The 15,618-nt window shown below is 40.9% G+C and overlaps 1 protein-coding gene across 3 annotated transcripts in view; it reads left to right on the top strand.

The window, feature by feature from the left end:
- Nucleotides 1-14,741, top strand: part of LOC139479087 (chondroitin sulfate proteoglycan 4-like) — a 46,721-nt gene extending 31,980 nt beyond the window's left edge. For all 3 annotated transcript variants that reach the window (XM_071261863.1, XM_071261856.1, XM_071261847.1), the window contains 2 exons: nucleotides 1,558-6,174; nucleotides 6,786-14,741. In XM_071261863.1, coding sequence (XP_071117964.1) covers nucleotides 1,558-6,174; nucleotides 6,786-9,367 — 7,199 coding nt within the window. In that variant the 3' untranslated portion in view covers nucleotides 9,368-14,741. The remainder of the gene's footprint in view (nucleotides 1-1,557; nucleotides 6,175-6,785) is intronic.
- The last annotated feature ends 877 nt before the right edge of the window (nucleotides 14,742-15,618 follow it).

Below are 15,618 nucleotides of genomic sequence, written 5' to 3'. Positions count from 1 at the left end.
TATACTAACGCAAACACAAGCAAGATGCTATACATATTATAGCTCCTTATAGGTTAATGTATAATTGTTGTAAGAGGCTACTAACAGGATCAGGGGGTCAGGCTAGCTGACTTGGTTGATTCATGTCTTCATATCCACATTGGATCAATGCTCAGGTGGAACTGGAAGAAGACTAGATTTGTGAGACATGAGTGTAAAAATCAGTTCGACAAAAATGTGTTATTTCATGGACAATTATTAGCTGAGCTTGCTAGACTGAACAGAATTTTACTAGACTCGGGTTTGCACTAGTTGCTAAGGTCGCAGACTGCTGTTCAAATATTAATACTATGATTTTCATTATAACTGACTACTTTGGCATCAGAGGGATAGCCATTGAAAATTAGACAAGGATATATATGATCATGATAATGGCTCTGACATTTATATGGAAAGCACAACATATATTTAGTACACTCATCCACGAACATGATGACACAGATCTATTCACTCAATCCACTCTTGTTCAAATAAAATCAATAATAATGTCCTTTGATTGTTGGCTGTTTCATCAGCTTCCTTTTTCTTTTAAAATATTACTTTGTTACACATTTATTAAAATTTTACGTTTTTGTGCAGACTCCAATCAAATGAAAGGAACACAGAATTGGTTGTCATTAACGTGTTGTGAGAGTTAACTAAGAGGGATCCGGTTGTTTGTCTCTGTGACTTGGCTGGATGCATGTCATTGTGCTCGGAGGGAGTGGACTGTTCCTCATGCTTTCAGTCATGTGTTTAGCCACAGATATATACCGGCATCTGTGGTGCAGCAGGGCCCACTTGCACAAAGCGATCTTAGCGCTATGACTATTGTAAGCCTATGTTAAAGTATGGGAGTTACGATCATCCTAGCGCTAAGATCGCTTTGTGCAAGTGGGCCCTGGACTATTACTGACTGATGCGTCACACATTCACTCACTACATCTCCATCAGGAGCCCCTAGCCGGAATGTCCTGTGCTGAGTTACATCACTATGCCCATGCTTGTGGGTTTCACTACATTCACAAAATGTATAAGACCTGCATCGTTTTGGGCTTTGCTCCAACATCAAACTGACACTGCGATAAAACTAAAACCACATTCATTCACTACATCTCTTTTTGACATCCTTAACTACCTCATACATCCCTACCGGTACCAGAGTTCGAAATTATGGATGGAAGTCAGGGGTCCTTGTCATTTGCCTAATGTTAAAAGTTAATATTCAGGGGGCCGTAGATTCAAATACTATAGAAGACCTGAAGGACCCACCTTAATTTCGAACACTGAGCACCATGCCTCAAACATGTCAAATGATGAAGATGATGGATCAGTTCAACCAATTTGAACGAGACTTGTTACTTCACAGATAGCAGTTAACATGGTTACAGGAAGTCCACATTCTACTTGTTGTGTTGAAGTAAGATATTTCTAAGATGAATCACATCTATAATTCATATTAAGATGTACATGATGTTACGATATCATATTAAACACAATACAAATTCTTGTGCCAATTTTATTTCCTTGTACTTTCAGCATCCTTCTATGGAGAGAGTTACATCCGGGTGCCGTTCCAGGAGGCATCCAAATCCTCTGAGATCAAACTCTACTTCAAGACTCACCGCCCACATGGCTTGCTGCTCCTTGCAGCAGGGACCACAGACTACTTTGCTGTGGAGCTCAGGTCCGGCATTGTCAAGGTCAGGGTCAACCTGGGCTCGGGGGAGGCCACGGTGCAGTCCACCCCGGGCCTACGCTTGGACGATCTCCAGTGGCACTTTGTGCACATAAACCGCACTCAAAGCAAAGTGACGCTCAATGTGGACAATGTTGTTTTGAGCACTGTTGAGACCCCAGGATCATACCATGAGCTGAACATTGAACATGGAATATTCCTGGGGGGAATTGGGACCTTCACTGATGTGTACATTGGAAATTTCCCCAACTTCCGCGGGTGCCAAAGAAATGTGTTTTTCAACGGCTATGACATCCTGAGGCAGGCAAGACTTCTTAACAGCCCACTTTATACCTTTGAGATATTCTGGGATTGTGATGATGAGTTTGATGCTGGCTCATACAAGCCTATCAGTTTTAACACAGAGACATCATTTGTGGCATTCCCACATCTGCATATACGAACAGAAGGAACATTTTCATGTGACCTTGTTACAAAGGCTGACAATGCTATTGTGCTGTTCAATTCAGGCAGAAGGTCATCCGCTCAAGACTTCATTGCACTAGAAATATTGAAGGGGAAATTACAATTATCCATCAACAGTGGGAGTGGCATAATATCTGTATCATCTGACATTGTTGTGAATGATGGTCTATGGCATCAGATCGATATGATCCTGACAACAACGACAATGGAGTTGTCTGTCGACGAGGTGAGAAAAGAAACGACATTCAACCTTGGTGATAACCAGTACCTAAATCTAGCTGGACATATGTTTGTAGGTGGTCTTGGACTCAAGGCAAGAACACATGCCATAAAAATTGGTCTGGAGTCACTGCAGGGTGACCGAGGAATGAAAGGGTCTATGACTGGATGCATAAAGAACATTGTTGTGAACAAAAGAACTTATGGGTTCAGGGATGTTCAGATATCTCGACTAGTTGATCCTCAGTGTTCAGGACGTTTTCCCTGTGCACCTGAGCCATGTATTGAAGGTGCTAAATGTGTGGAAGTAAACAAGGAAGACTTCCAATGTGTCTGTGATAAGACTGTGTGTACCAAAGAGACACCAGATAAAAACCCTGGAGTTGTCTCCAGCAATGATCCCCGTGAAGTGCTAGCCATTGAGGAACTGAAGGTTCAGGAAGGAGCAGAGGCTGCTATTACCACCAATATTATTGATGTGATATTTGATTATCAGGCCTATAGGCTGAGGGAGTCTGCGATAATGTTCCATGTGAAAGTAGCACCTCAGTATGGACGTATTGATGTCAACTTGCGAAGGAGAAGGAATGGTGGAAAGTTCACACTCCTTGACCTGATTGGTGAAAAAATCTCCTATATTCACGATGGAACTGATACCAGAAGTGATGATGTGACCCTCGAAATGACAATATCCCCAGATAGCCAAAGTGTACCTAAGAAATACAAAGGAACATTTGCTTTTGTTGTGCCAATTAAGATAATACCAAGGAATGACCCGCCAAAGATTATCGTTCCTTCGGGGAATGTTATTCAAGTCATTGAACGTTCCAAATTCCAGATGACAAAATTGGTCCTTGATATAATAGACCCAGATTCTGATCCTTCGAATCTTGAATACTCTGTAACCTATTTGAGGCAGGGAGGTGGTTATTTTGAAAAGTCCAATGCAACTGGACAGAGACTGAAAACATTTACTCAAGCGGACATCAACACAGGATTGATATGGTTTGTGCATGAGGGTCAGTCTACTTCTTTCCTACGTCTTAAGGCAAGTGATGAGTCCTCGAACAGCGATGCTGTCGATCTTCGATTTACAGCCGTAGACATGAATCTTGAAATTACTGCCAATTCTGGCATTTTTGTATTTCATGGGATGTCCAAGCTTATCCTTCCTGAAAACCTTACGACAGTCACCAATGTTCCTTCTCAGCAAATTGAAATTAGATACCGCATATCTCAACAGCCAAAGTATGGAGAGATTCAAAGACGACAGCATGGTGATGAAGAGTGGACGCCAGTAGAAACCTTCAGCCAGAGACACATTGACAAGAAAAGACTCCGATATTCTCAGACAAATTTCGGTCAATTTCCAACATCAGATAGTTGCATGTTTACAGTCACAGCAAAGGATGTGTCTCTGAGTGACACAGTGTTCCAGATTGTCTTCCAGACTGTGACTCTGAGGCTGCAGAACATTGCCAAGCTGGTGGTTCTGCACTCACCATACACTGTCCTGAAGAATGAACACTTTCTTGCTGTTGCTAATACTGAAATTCCAGCTGATAGAATTTTCATATCTATTATGAGGCCTCCGAGTCAAGGTGGACTGTATATTTTCAGAAACCCTGTCCGAGACGTGACTGAATTTGATCAGAGGAGAGCTCTAACACGCAACTCTAACTTCACCCAACAGCAGATAAATGAGGAAAAAGTCTATTTCAAAGTTTACAAACCATCCTTCAAGAAATTTGAAGATTTCCTTGATTTGAAGATATCATTTGCTGGTGCTGAATCTATTATGACCCGCTTCTTGGTGGAGTACATACCCATGAAAAGTTCAGTCAGATTTACCAACAATGGTTTGAAGAACGTCATAGAAGGTGGTAAGAAGGTAATTGAAAAGGACGATCTTTTTCTTGAGATGGACAGTTATAGAGACTTTCAATTCTCAATCATGACCCCAACGAAACATGGAAGTCTTAAATTGATAGACCCAAGATCTCAAGCTGTGCTTGCCAATGATATCTCCAGGTTCACAACAAAAGATATTCAACAGGGGAAACTGACCTATCAGCACGATGATTCTGAACACAGCGAGGATTCCTTTATGTTCTCAGCTGCTCCAATAATTAACACAGCTGACAAAGCTATGGAAATTCAGGAATTTTCCGGGACGTTCTCAATCCAGATTCGAATGAGAAATGACAACCCTCCTGCAATTCTAATCAACAGAGTGTTCCATATAGTAAAGAACAAGGAACGCCTGCTTACTATAGACGACCTTGAAGCTATAGATCCAGACATTGAATATGATTCTGACAAATTGAAGTTCACAAGAAAAGGGATGAGAAATGGGGAAATCCTGGATTCCAATACTAAAGAACCAGTGTTTGAGTTCTCTCAGGAAGACCTGAAAGAGAAGAAACTTGTGGTGAAGCATCGAGGAGCTGACAGTGATCAGGCAGCAATTTTTGTTACTGATGGACAATTTGTGAAACCATTCCTGTTTCAAATCCGTGCCTCAGATCCTTACATCAAAATCACCAACAACACCGGCATCAAGGTCCAGAAAGGTAGTTATGCTTCTATGACGACAACAAATCTTAGTGTGGAGACAAATGTTGATGTCACACCTGAAGAAATCAACTTTGTTTTGACGGAAGAACCATCAAATGGTCACTTGAGAATAAGGGGAAAAATGGTCTCTGAGTTTACCTTTGCAGACATCATTGCTGGGAATGTCAGGTACTGGAATGATGGTGGTAATGAAATGGAGGACAAGTTCAAGTTTGCTGTTCTTGCCAAAGAAGCTAGGGTCAATGGAGTTTTCCCTGTCATGGTCTTTCTTGAAAGTCAAATGCATCCTCCCGAGATAGTGCATAACAGATTTCTGGAAGTTCCTGAAGGTTCCAGTGCCACCATCACTAAAGGACATCTTCATGTTGTCCATCCAGCGGCTCTGCCTAAGAACATAGTGTTCACTATTGAAACTCTACCGTCACATGGAGATCTCAAGATTAAGGGTAGAACTGTTCAAAACCTGGCCCAAGCAAGATTTTCACAATCTGATATTGATTCCGGGCTTGTTGCTTATGCCCCGAGAGAAGTAAACTTCTTGACGGATAAAATTGTGTTTGAGGTCACCAATGGTATACAAACATTAAGTAATTTGGAATTCTTTATAGAAATTGTGCCAGCACATCTCCCTCTGATTGCTAAAAACCTTACAGTAATTGAAGGTGCAAGAATTCAACTGACAAACAAAATGATAAGTGTGAAAGGCCGATATTTCATGGGAAAAGATATCAATTTCAAAATTGTAGTTCAACCTTCGCATGGCTGGATTTATTCAAATGACAGGGAAGGGACACATATTGACACCTTTACATCTGCAGACCTTGCCAACAACAAGGTCTTTTATGAACACAACAATGATGAAAGCCTAACAGATTCATTCTCAATGATTGCCCAGATGGCTGACAACAGCAAGAGAAGCCTTCAGCAGACAGTGTATGTGAAAGTGATCCCCATCAATGACAAGCCACCCCGTGTGGTGGTCAACAAGGTCCTGGAGGTGTGGAAGGGCTCAACCACAGTCATAAGCAACCACAGTCTTCTCGCTGAGGATCCAGACTCCTCAGTCTCAGAGATCACGTTCATGGTGTCCGGTGTCTACAGCGGTCATGTGGCTTACATCAACGACTCTTCACTTTCCATTAAAGAGTTTACTCAAGAAGAAGTTGATAAGGGTCTCGTAATTTTTGTTGAAACAGGTAAAAATGTTATTTTTTCTTCTCTCCATTTCTCGTGTCAGACAATTTTTTTGTTAAACTTGAAAGCAAAATATTTGTGTACAGAGTAGGGCTCATCTGACTTCCATGAGTAATAGTTGACCTCATTCGTGACTACACTGTATGGCGACTGTATGTATTAAAGGTTGAGGAAGGCTGTACACAAACCTGTAAAATATTGAAGATGTGGTTGGCCCCATCATGATTACATGGATAACTGGTTACAATGTTATTACAATTCCTAGCAAGTTAAAAAATTTGCAGACCAGTATTTGTTTTTCTAGTATTATAATATTTATAATCATTTGTATTTATGTTTAGGAAACTATAATTATGAATTTGTCAAAATTTGATGTACTCTATATAGAAAGTTATAAACAGACACTGAACGCAGCAGTCAAAATATGCCTTTGGAGACAGTGCTTTAAACAAGTATTATACTGTAAATGTTTTGAATATTTTGATATGATGACGATGGTTAATGGGATGCGAAATGGTTTCAGTTTCTGTGATGTCCTTTGTCATAATGTCATCCACTTTGGCCTTTACTACTACTACTACTACTACTACTATTATTATTATTATTATTGCAGGTGAGGACGATGGTGGATTCAAGTTCCAGGCAACAGATGGTACCAACTTGGCTAGTACTTATCTGTTCCAGATCAGGACAAAACCGCTTATACTCACAATGCAGGTGAAAAATGACCTGAGAGTTTTCCCCAACACCATGCATCCAATTACTGTAGACGTCCTGTATGCTGTCACAAGTGATAAAAACTTCAAGCGCATCATGTTCAGCATAACATCACAGCCACAGAAGGGAGAAATTGTCACTTTGGTCAGTGGCAGGCCTCAGAGAGTGTTATCCTTCAGTCAGGAGGACATTGAAGGGAAGAAAATATTCTACAAGCATGCTGGTTACATCTCTGGTTGGTCCGACTCTGATCAGTTCAGGTTTAATGTGTCCACTGCTTATGCTCAGCCTCTTCCTGAAAGAATGAGGGTTGACATTTCTTATGGAAACATCAACACTGGGAATGAGAATACATTATTGAGCATGTCTAGAGCTGTGGTGGATGAGGGTAGGGAAGTGGTACTTAGAAAAGAGAATCTGGACTTGACCGAGTTGGAGATGAGACTGAGACAGTTTGGCAGAGACATCAACGTTGATTACGTTGTGACTAGTTTACCAAGACACGGCATGCTTTATGAAGGTCGGAGGGAGCTACAGATCCTTGAAACTTTCAATCAGTCTGTTGTGAACAACGGCAGAATAAGATACAAGCATGATGATTCCGATACTACTGAAGATTCCTTTGAGTATGCTGTGAGGATTCAGAAACCACAGGGCTCTGTTAGTCTTGCAGATAGTTTTGTTACCAACTTTACGATAATTGTCAAGCCTATTAATGACCAACCGTTTAAATTAGTAACTAGAAATCCACATGTTAGAGTGGTTCAAGGAGCTTCAAACAACATCACAGGAGAAAATCTGAAAACTACTGACCTTGACACACCACCTGATGGCATTGTGTACAATATTGTAACTGGACCTCAAAATGGCAAGCTCATTTTCTGGGACTTCCCCAACATTAAAATCACAACCTTCACACAGGCTGACCTGGACAAGGGAAGGTTGTTGTTCCAACATGATGGCTCCAAACAACCAGGGGCCTTCTATTTTAAGGTTTCTGATGGAAAGTTTTCACCTTATTACAAAATTTTCAATATCCATGTTTTACCACTGAAGATTGAGATTGTTGCAAACAAGCCCGTGGAACTGATTCAGTCACATTCATCTGTTTATGTCACCACCAAGTACTTCAATATCACAACCAATGGCCCTGTGGACAACATTTGGTATGACATTACTAGAGAGCCTGAACATGGCAAAATATACTTTCAGGATAGTGGCACCAAAACATTTTCACAATCAGATTTAGACAAGAATGTCATTCTCTACATCCAGAAGGACATGACAGCGGGGTCCGATTTCTTCATGTTCGATCTGTACACCAAAAATATTGATTTCCGGTTGCGTGATCAGCGAATTGACATCACTGTGATTCCTTTGATTAAACAAGGGCCTTTTGAAGCACCTGCAGGCTCTACAACAGCAATAACTGTGTTCAGTCTTGATGCTAGTGAGCTTGCTAACATAACCGGAGGTAACCCAACATTTGATATTTCAGACCCTCCAAAACATGGCAGTATTGTGAAGACAAAGAGCAGAGGAAGGAGAGCCATAAATTCTGATGACTATGGAATGGTGGATTCGTTTACACATGAGGATGTCATTTACACAAAAGTGTATTATGTCGCCGACACTCCATATGATCCGAATGTCAAAAGCGATAACTTCAGCTACAGCTTACGAGCTACAGGCGTCCAGCCTGCTGGTGGAGTGTTTTCTGTCCGGCTTGAACCCCCTGAACCTGAAGCTGTGACAGAAAGGCCCCTCCGACCTCACTTGACACCGAGGCATGGGGATCGAGATCCAGGTGGAGGTGGTGCAAGGCAACCAGATCAAGACGAGGATCCTTCAACAGATGATAATTCAGACAAAAAGGAGTCTGACCCAACATCTAAGGAAGCTCAGAATCCTAACATAAGCAATGACTACATTATTGTGGCAGTGGTAGTGAGCTTGGTATTACTCATTGTAATTATAGCTGTTGTAATTGTGTTGCTGTTGAGGCGGAAGAGAAGGCGGGATATGGTCAGGGAGGAGACCAAGACTCGACCTAAGCCTCGTCCATATATCAGTGGCCCGCTACAACTGGAGCAGCCCCATGTTCACATTGAGCCTCAAGTGGAATCAGCCCCAGGAGGGTATGACCAAGCTGTGACCACAGGACACAATGCTGCTAGTAACATCCCAGTCATTAATGTATCACATGGTGAGGACTTCCCAGACAAACATGTGTCCTCCCCTCCGAGGTCACCCGATCTGAGTCGACAGGAGGTCAGTAAGACTGTACCTGCATGTAAGGTTACTCCTCTGATTGAGATCCCTGAGTCCACAACAGAGGATGCCAGTGCAGAAGATAGCCTCAAATCTACTACAAGTGGTGAAATGTTTAACTTTGACTGGAACTTGATGGACCCTGACTTGCTTCAACATTGTAGGACAACTACACCAGTATTAAGGAAGAATCAGTATTGGGTGTAATGGTAGAATTCAGATTCAGAATTATGTCTACTAGTCAAAAAAGGATTTATTTGTCACTGGCATTATTAAAGTGATGGCGGAAATAGGAGGATGTTTATTTTGTTGTGAATTATCCAGGGTCCGTTTTGGTGATCTCAGACTACAAGTGGACTTGCCCTATTTTGGAACTCTGAAGTGTGCTGTTTTCTTGGGTGGGAGCACTGTAGACTTGACGATCGTGCTGATAGATATATTGTGACTAAAAGCACAAAATATTAGTTTTGTCACCATGGTAACCAGGATGATGATGATACAGACCTGTTACAGTTTTTTAGATCTGAGTTTGACCATCACAAGGGACTGTTTGTGTGGCAGTTTGTGATGCGCTTGAGCGAGACTTTGTAAGGATCAGAACCGACAAATGAAGATATGAAGATTAATCATGTTAATGCTGGCACTTTACAATGAAGACTGACTTCTTGAAACTTCTCCACTAGTCTCAGTAACCATAGCAATGTTAGTGTGCCTCCTAGTGATAGGTCTTGTGCAGATTTCAACAGTTTTGGGATGCAAAATATTCACATTTTGGAATTGTGAGTTATGTAATCATCATCTATTGTGTAGCGTTCTGATTGAGTACCTGTAACGTTGCTGTCTTCTAGTGTGTGTTTTATGCCAGTTGTCAAACTTGCCAATGGTTTGTGTATACATTCCATATGTATCACAGGATGGAATGTTAACAGTTACGAGGATAGTTTAGGCTTAATTCATGATGAACTGTCAGATAAATAATCCCGAAGGTACAAGCCATCTGTAGTGTTCATGCAGACAGTGTGCTTAATTACATTGCTGTTTGTAAAATCTTTGACTCAGATTTTGAGTCTGCACCTTTAGCTACTAGTCTGAAGCCTTTGTCTAATAAGATTCTGTTCGGTTTAGTCAGCTCAGCTAATTTGACACAAAAATCTACTGAAATGATGTCGATGGGAGCCAAGTTTTTGTTAGCTGACACAAATGGTTTTGGAACAGACTGGATTTCTGATGGCAATACTGTGGCAGATAGGTAGATCTGTAGAATATAGCACTGTTTTCATCATCTGACAAATCGTGGCTAGAATTTGGTGTTAAGTAATTCCTTAGCATAACTGGCATCCACTGACCTGTTGACAGGCAGATAGGTTTGTATTGCTTACATATATATAGAGGTATATCTACTACCGATATTTAATATTATGTTGATGATACACAATGTTATATATTTGCAATGTAGTTAAATTTGGTAATGAATGAGAATCCATTGGGACTGTGTCCACACCTTTCTTTTACAAACAGATTACTGTGAGAAGGTCAAAACCAAATGAAATTTTGTTTATATGAAATAATGGTAGCATTTGTGTGAGGGAGAAGAAAACTAATTTAAATCAGAATGTTTTCAATTCGAGTTTGACTTTCAAAATGATGAGCATAACGTATGGCATACTGAATTGTAGATCACATATAAGAGGGACATGTTTTTACAAATTCTGCATTTAATTTTCAAATAATGCTCTTTTTATTCTTTTGGATGTTTTATACAAGCATTGAATGTTTGTTTCTTCTAAACTTTATATGTTTAAAAAGGATGGCAAGATGTTTTGTGGTCATTGACTTCATGCTACTGTTGATAACCTGACACGCTGCATGAATACTTTCTTCATTGGAATGGTAGCAACATTTGCCACATTTTCATCTTTTGATGTTTTCAGTGTGCAAGGGTACATTTAGAAACCCCCAAAATCCGAAACCAAGTGACCAACTGTCTCATAAGATTATCCACACACAAAATAGCATATGGCACTCAAAGGATACATACATGGTTAAGCAGACTTGCCATTTACTGACACATCTAGCACTTTGCAATCTTCGTATTCAACATGTATGACAATATGTATTGTGAATGTTTCCACTTGGTTTGTATTGTTTTTCTTGCTGTGGCTTCATTGTACTATTGCAAGACAGAATCATCCATGAGCTGGATGATTGACGCCAGTATTTTCAAATCTGTGTCATTTTGTTGCGCCAACTGACAGCATAACATTTTCATAAATGTATGTAAGATCTTATGTTCAATGACATAATTTTGCTTTGTATTTGGCAATTGGCAGGGGAAAGTGTGTTATGTGAAACGGAAATAATTTTGTTATTCATTGATGGGAATGAAGTGTTTCTTGTTACCATGGTTACCATGTTCAAGGTTATTAAGCTGATGTATGTAGGCAGTATGCGACTGATGAGGATAGGCCAGACATCACATGACTATCCAAGAAGGATCGAGCCCTGCTAATTCTTCATACCAGCCACACATATAAGCTAGGCCAGGATCCAGCCCTGCTAATGCTTTTGACCTTCTTGATATCTGCCACAAATGAGGCTTTGCCAGGATCCAGCCCTGCTAATTCTTCATACCAGTCACTCATGAGGCTTTGCCAGGATCCAGCCCTGCTAGTTCTTCATACCAGTCACTCGTGAGGCTTTGCCAGGATCCAGCCCTGCTAATTCTTCATACCAGTCACTCGTGAGGCTTTGCCAGGATCCAGCCCTGCTAGTTCTTCATACCAGCCACTCGTGAGGCTTTGCCAGGATCCAGCCCTGCTAGTTCTTCATACCAGTCACTCGTGAGGCTTTGCCAGGATCCAGCCCTGCTAGTTCTTCATACCAGTCACTCATGAGGCTTTGCCAGGATCCAGCCCTGCTAGTTCTTCATACCAGTCACTCGTGAGGCTTTGCCAGGATCCAGCCCTGCTAATTCTTCATACCAGTCACTCATGAGGCTTTGCCAGGATCCAGCCCTGCTAGTTCTTCATACCAGCCACTCGAGAGGCTTTGCCAGGATCCAGCCCTGCTAGTTCTTCATACCAGTCACTCATGAGGCTTTGCCAGGATCCAGCCCTGCTAGTTCTTCATACCAGTCACTCGTGAGGCTTTGCCAGGATCCAGCCCTGCTAGTTCTTCATACCAGCCACTCATGAGGCTTTGCCAGGATCCAGCCCTGCTAGTTCTTCATACCAGTCACTCGTGAGGCTTTGCCAGGATCCAGCCCTGCTAGTTCTTCATACCAGCCACTCGTGAGGCTTTGCCAGGATCCAGCCCTGCTAATGCATTTAGATTTGATTGTAAGTTGGCAAGATGCCACATACAGCTAGGACACAGTCCTTGCTGTAGTTTGTAGATATTGAACATTTACCTGCTAATGTTTACAGCACTGTATTCAGGTCTGTATTTCACTGATATGTCTGGAAGTAGTGACACTTGTAAGCTCAGTCTGCAACAAAAGTCCTGAGTCCGAAACTAGAGTGTAGTAAAATGTATTTCGTTGTTGAAAGATCTGCTGTTACCAGTCAAAATACTGAGATAAAAATCTACAGAAATAATGCTGAAATACAAGTTCAGGCTAGAAGACTTAAATATTTTTGGTGCAGACTGTGACCTGGTGTTTTACTGTGTACTATTGAGTTCTTGCGTTTAAGTACAATTTAGTTTTACAACATATTGACACCAGTACATCTCATAGGGTAATCCAATGTTTCATTATTTTGTTTACCTAAAATTACATGAGGCTGAGCATGAATGTCTCCTTGGTCTAAGGCATGATAGAGTTGCTACCCTTAGCTCTGCCAGGAGCCAATGGTTTTGAAATCCAGATTTGCACCAATTATCATTGGGTCTGTGCGCCATACCTGTGTTCATAGCTGTCACTAAAGTGTCAGATCATGACTAAATGTAGGGTATACATGCAGAGATTTTAAGACTGCTTCAATTTTTGTGTCTATACTGTATCATATTGCTCTTAATGTTTCCTTCAGTATTTTGATATGCTGTGCCAATCAACTGGTTTGCATGGCAAGGTATTATGTAATATGATTTATCTTGTTAAGACGTAAAGTATGTTAATAATATTGGCATATTGTTATCAGAATGTTTTTTTTCATCCCACAACATAATACCATACACTCTTGTTTCTGATCGATAATGCATAACCGTTTAGATATAAATTCACGATTGGAGGATAACCATTTGAAGAGTTTAACTACCATCTGTTTGTTTCCATATTAAAGAATGCTCCCAGACATTTTAGTCAATGTAAAACACACAGCCTGGTCAATACTTCCCAGTTTTGTAGACACTATGTTCACCTATCACTACAATACATACATTTAACATGCGGTGTAGTAGTGATGCATGTTTGTCCTTATTCCAGAATTGGAGGCCATTTGTAAATCATGGGAATCGAAGAAACCCTATATTGAAGCAATGTGCAATGTAGATGACTGCACATGTGTTGCACATGTTGCAGTATGTGCATTGTTATCTTGGCTCCTGCTGACTTCCCTCTTGCTGGAACAAGGGTGTGGCTTGATTCCCTCTTGCTGGAACAAGGGTGTGGCTTGATTTCCTCTTGCTGGAACCGGGGTGTGGCTTGATTCCCTCTTGCTGGAATTGGGGTGTGGCTTGATTCCCTCTTGCAGAAACCAGCGTGTGGCTTGATTCCCTCTTGCTGGAACCGGGGTGTGGCTTGATTCCCTCTTGCTGGAACCGGGGTGTGGCTTGATTCCCTCTTGCTGGAACCGGGGTGTGGCTTGATTCCCTCTTGCTGGAACCGGGGTGTGGCTTGATTCCCTCTTGCTGGAACCGGGTTGTGGCTTGATTCCCTCTTGCTGGAACCATCCTGTGGCTTGATTCCCTCTTGCTGGAATCGGGGTGTGGCTTGATTCCCTCTTGCTGGAACCAGTGTGTGGCTTGATTCATTGATTAAAAATTGTGATTACACCACAGTGCTGCATTATGTATTCACGGATGATGGAAGAACATAGTGTTTTCAAAACCTGTGAATTATTGACAATTAAAACACACAAGGACAAATTATTTCATGCAGAAATATTGAAATAATTGTCCGTTTTGTACCAGAAGGAATATAACGCCATGTCTGAAAACAGGTTAGAAGAGAGTTTTAGAAGGTTTAATGTACAGGGCATGAGATGACATGTTTTGTCTGGGTTTTTTATGCACTTTTTTTTATGAAATCATAAGATTGAAGTGTATTGATTGTAACACAATCTCCATTTTTTGAGAAACAAATGCATTCTTGTGAGCATTGTGATCAAAATGTGCTTGACATCAGTTGAACATTGAGGTCAGTTGTTGAGTGTATGAGGTGAATATATGCCCAAAGGAAATACATACGGTACCAAAATTTACCCAAACTATTAACCAAGGCTTTGTTTTTGGTAAATGTTTACCCTTAAGTATTTTATTCATCTTCCTGACATAAGAGGGTTAACTGACTTTAAGGACAAGTTCCCCACTAGCTGAACTAGGCTAGCAGCACCAGTGGCTATCACGAGTTATGGTTGTCCACTGACCAATCATATTCCACCCCTCTTGTCACTTGCATTTGCTTCAAACAAAATGGTGGTGTCCAGTCAATATGATCTCATCGATAATTATCTTTACAGTAATAACAAGGGTTTCAAATCGCTTGAAAAGATTTGGAAAATATCTGTCAATGCCCAGTTGACAGTACACGTGCTCTTCAATTCCTGCAATCGAACGAATTCAGCATGGCACTTGCCATGTTGTTTATGAACCAGATGTTAATTTCAATGTGGGATTTTGATTGAACTATGCATAGACTCTTTAGTCCAGCAAATAGAATACTCCATAATTCCATCCTAGTTCGGCAAGGGTGGAAACTAGGCTTTTAAAGTCACCTACGGTAATTCCATTGCCTCAGGAAGACATATTTCATTTTGTACAAGACACTCTGAACAGGAAGAAAGTGCCTGTTCATGGAAATTAAACAACCTTTCATAGTAGTACTGCATTCTTATACAGCCCCATATAGATTCCAAAGTACGCTGATCATAAGTGACTCAATGCATCGGTGGCTAAGTTCTTTGACTTGGTCGATTGCGTGTCATCATACCTGCTGACATGGATCATTGCTCATAATATCAATCAATTGATTGCCTGGTCCAGACTCCGTTATTTACAGGTATTTATGGTTGGTATATTGCTGAGTGCAGGTTTAACCAACTAATAATCAGGCAAACAAATTCATTTAGTTTGGGTATGAATAAGACTGAAATTTCCTGGTATGAATTTGTTTTGGGCATGAGTTCAATGCATGCCCCATATCTTGTTTGTAGTTATACCCTGCCTTTGAATACTCATCTATTTGTTAACCTCTGTGAACAATTTGTATTTCAAACTAGTTTCATAGTGCTTTTTTAATC

Source organism: Haliotis cracherodii, unplaced genomic scaffold, assembly GCF_022045235.1.
Source record: "Haliotis cracherodii isolate W230 unplaced genomic scaffold, xgHalCrac1.p SCAF_1, whole genome shotgun sequence".
In the NCBI taxonomy this organism is placed as follows: domain Eukaryota; kingdom Metazoa; phylum Mollusca; class Gastropoda; order Lepetellida; family Haliotidae; genus Haliotis; species Haliotis cracherodii.
This window is presented reverse-complemented; position numbering and strand designations above follow the sequence as displayed.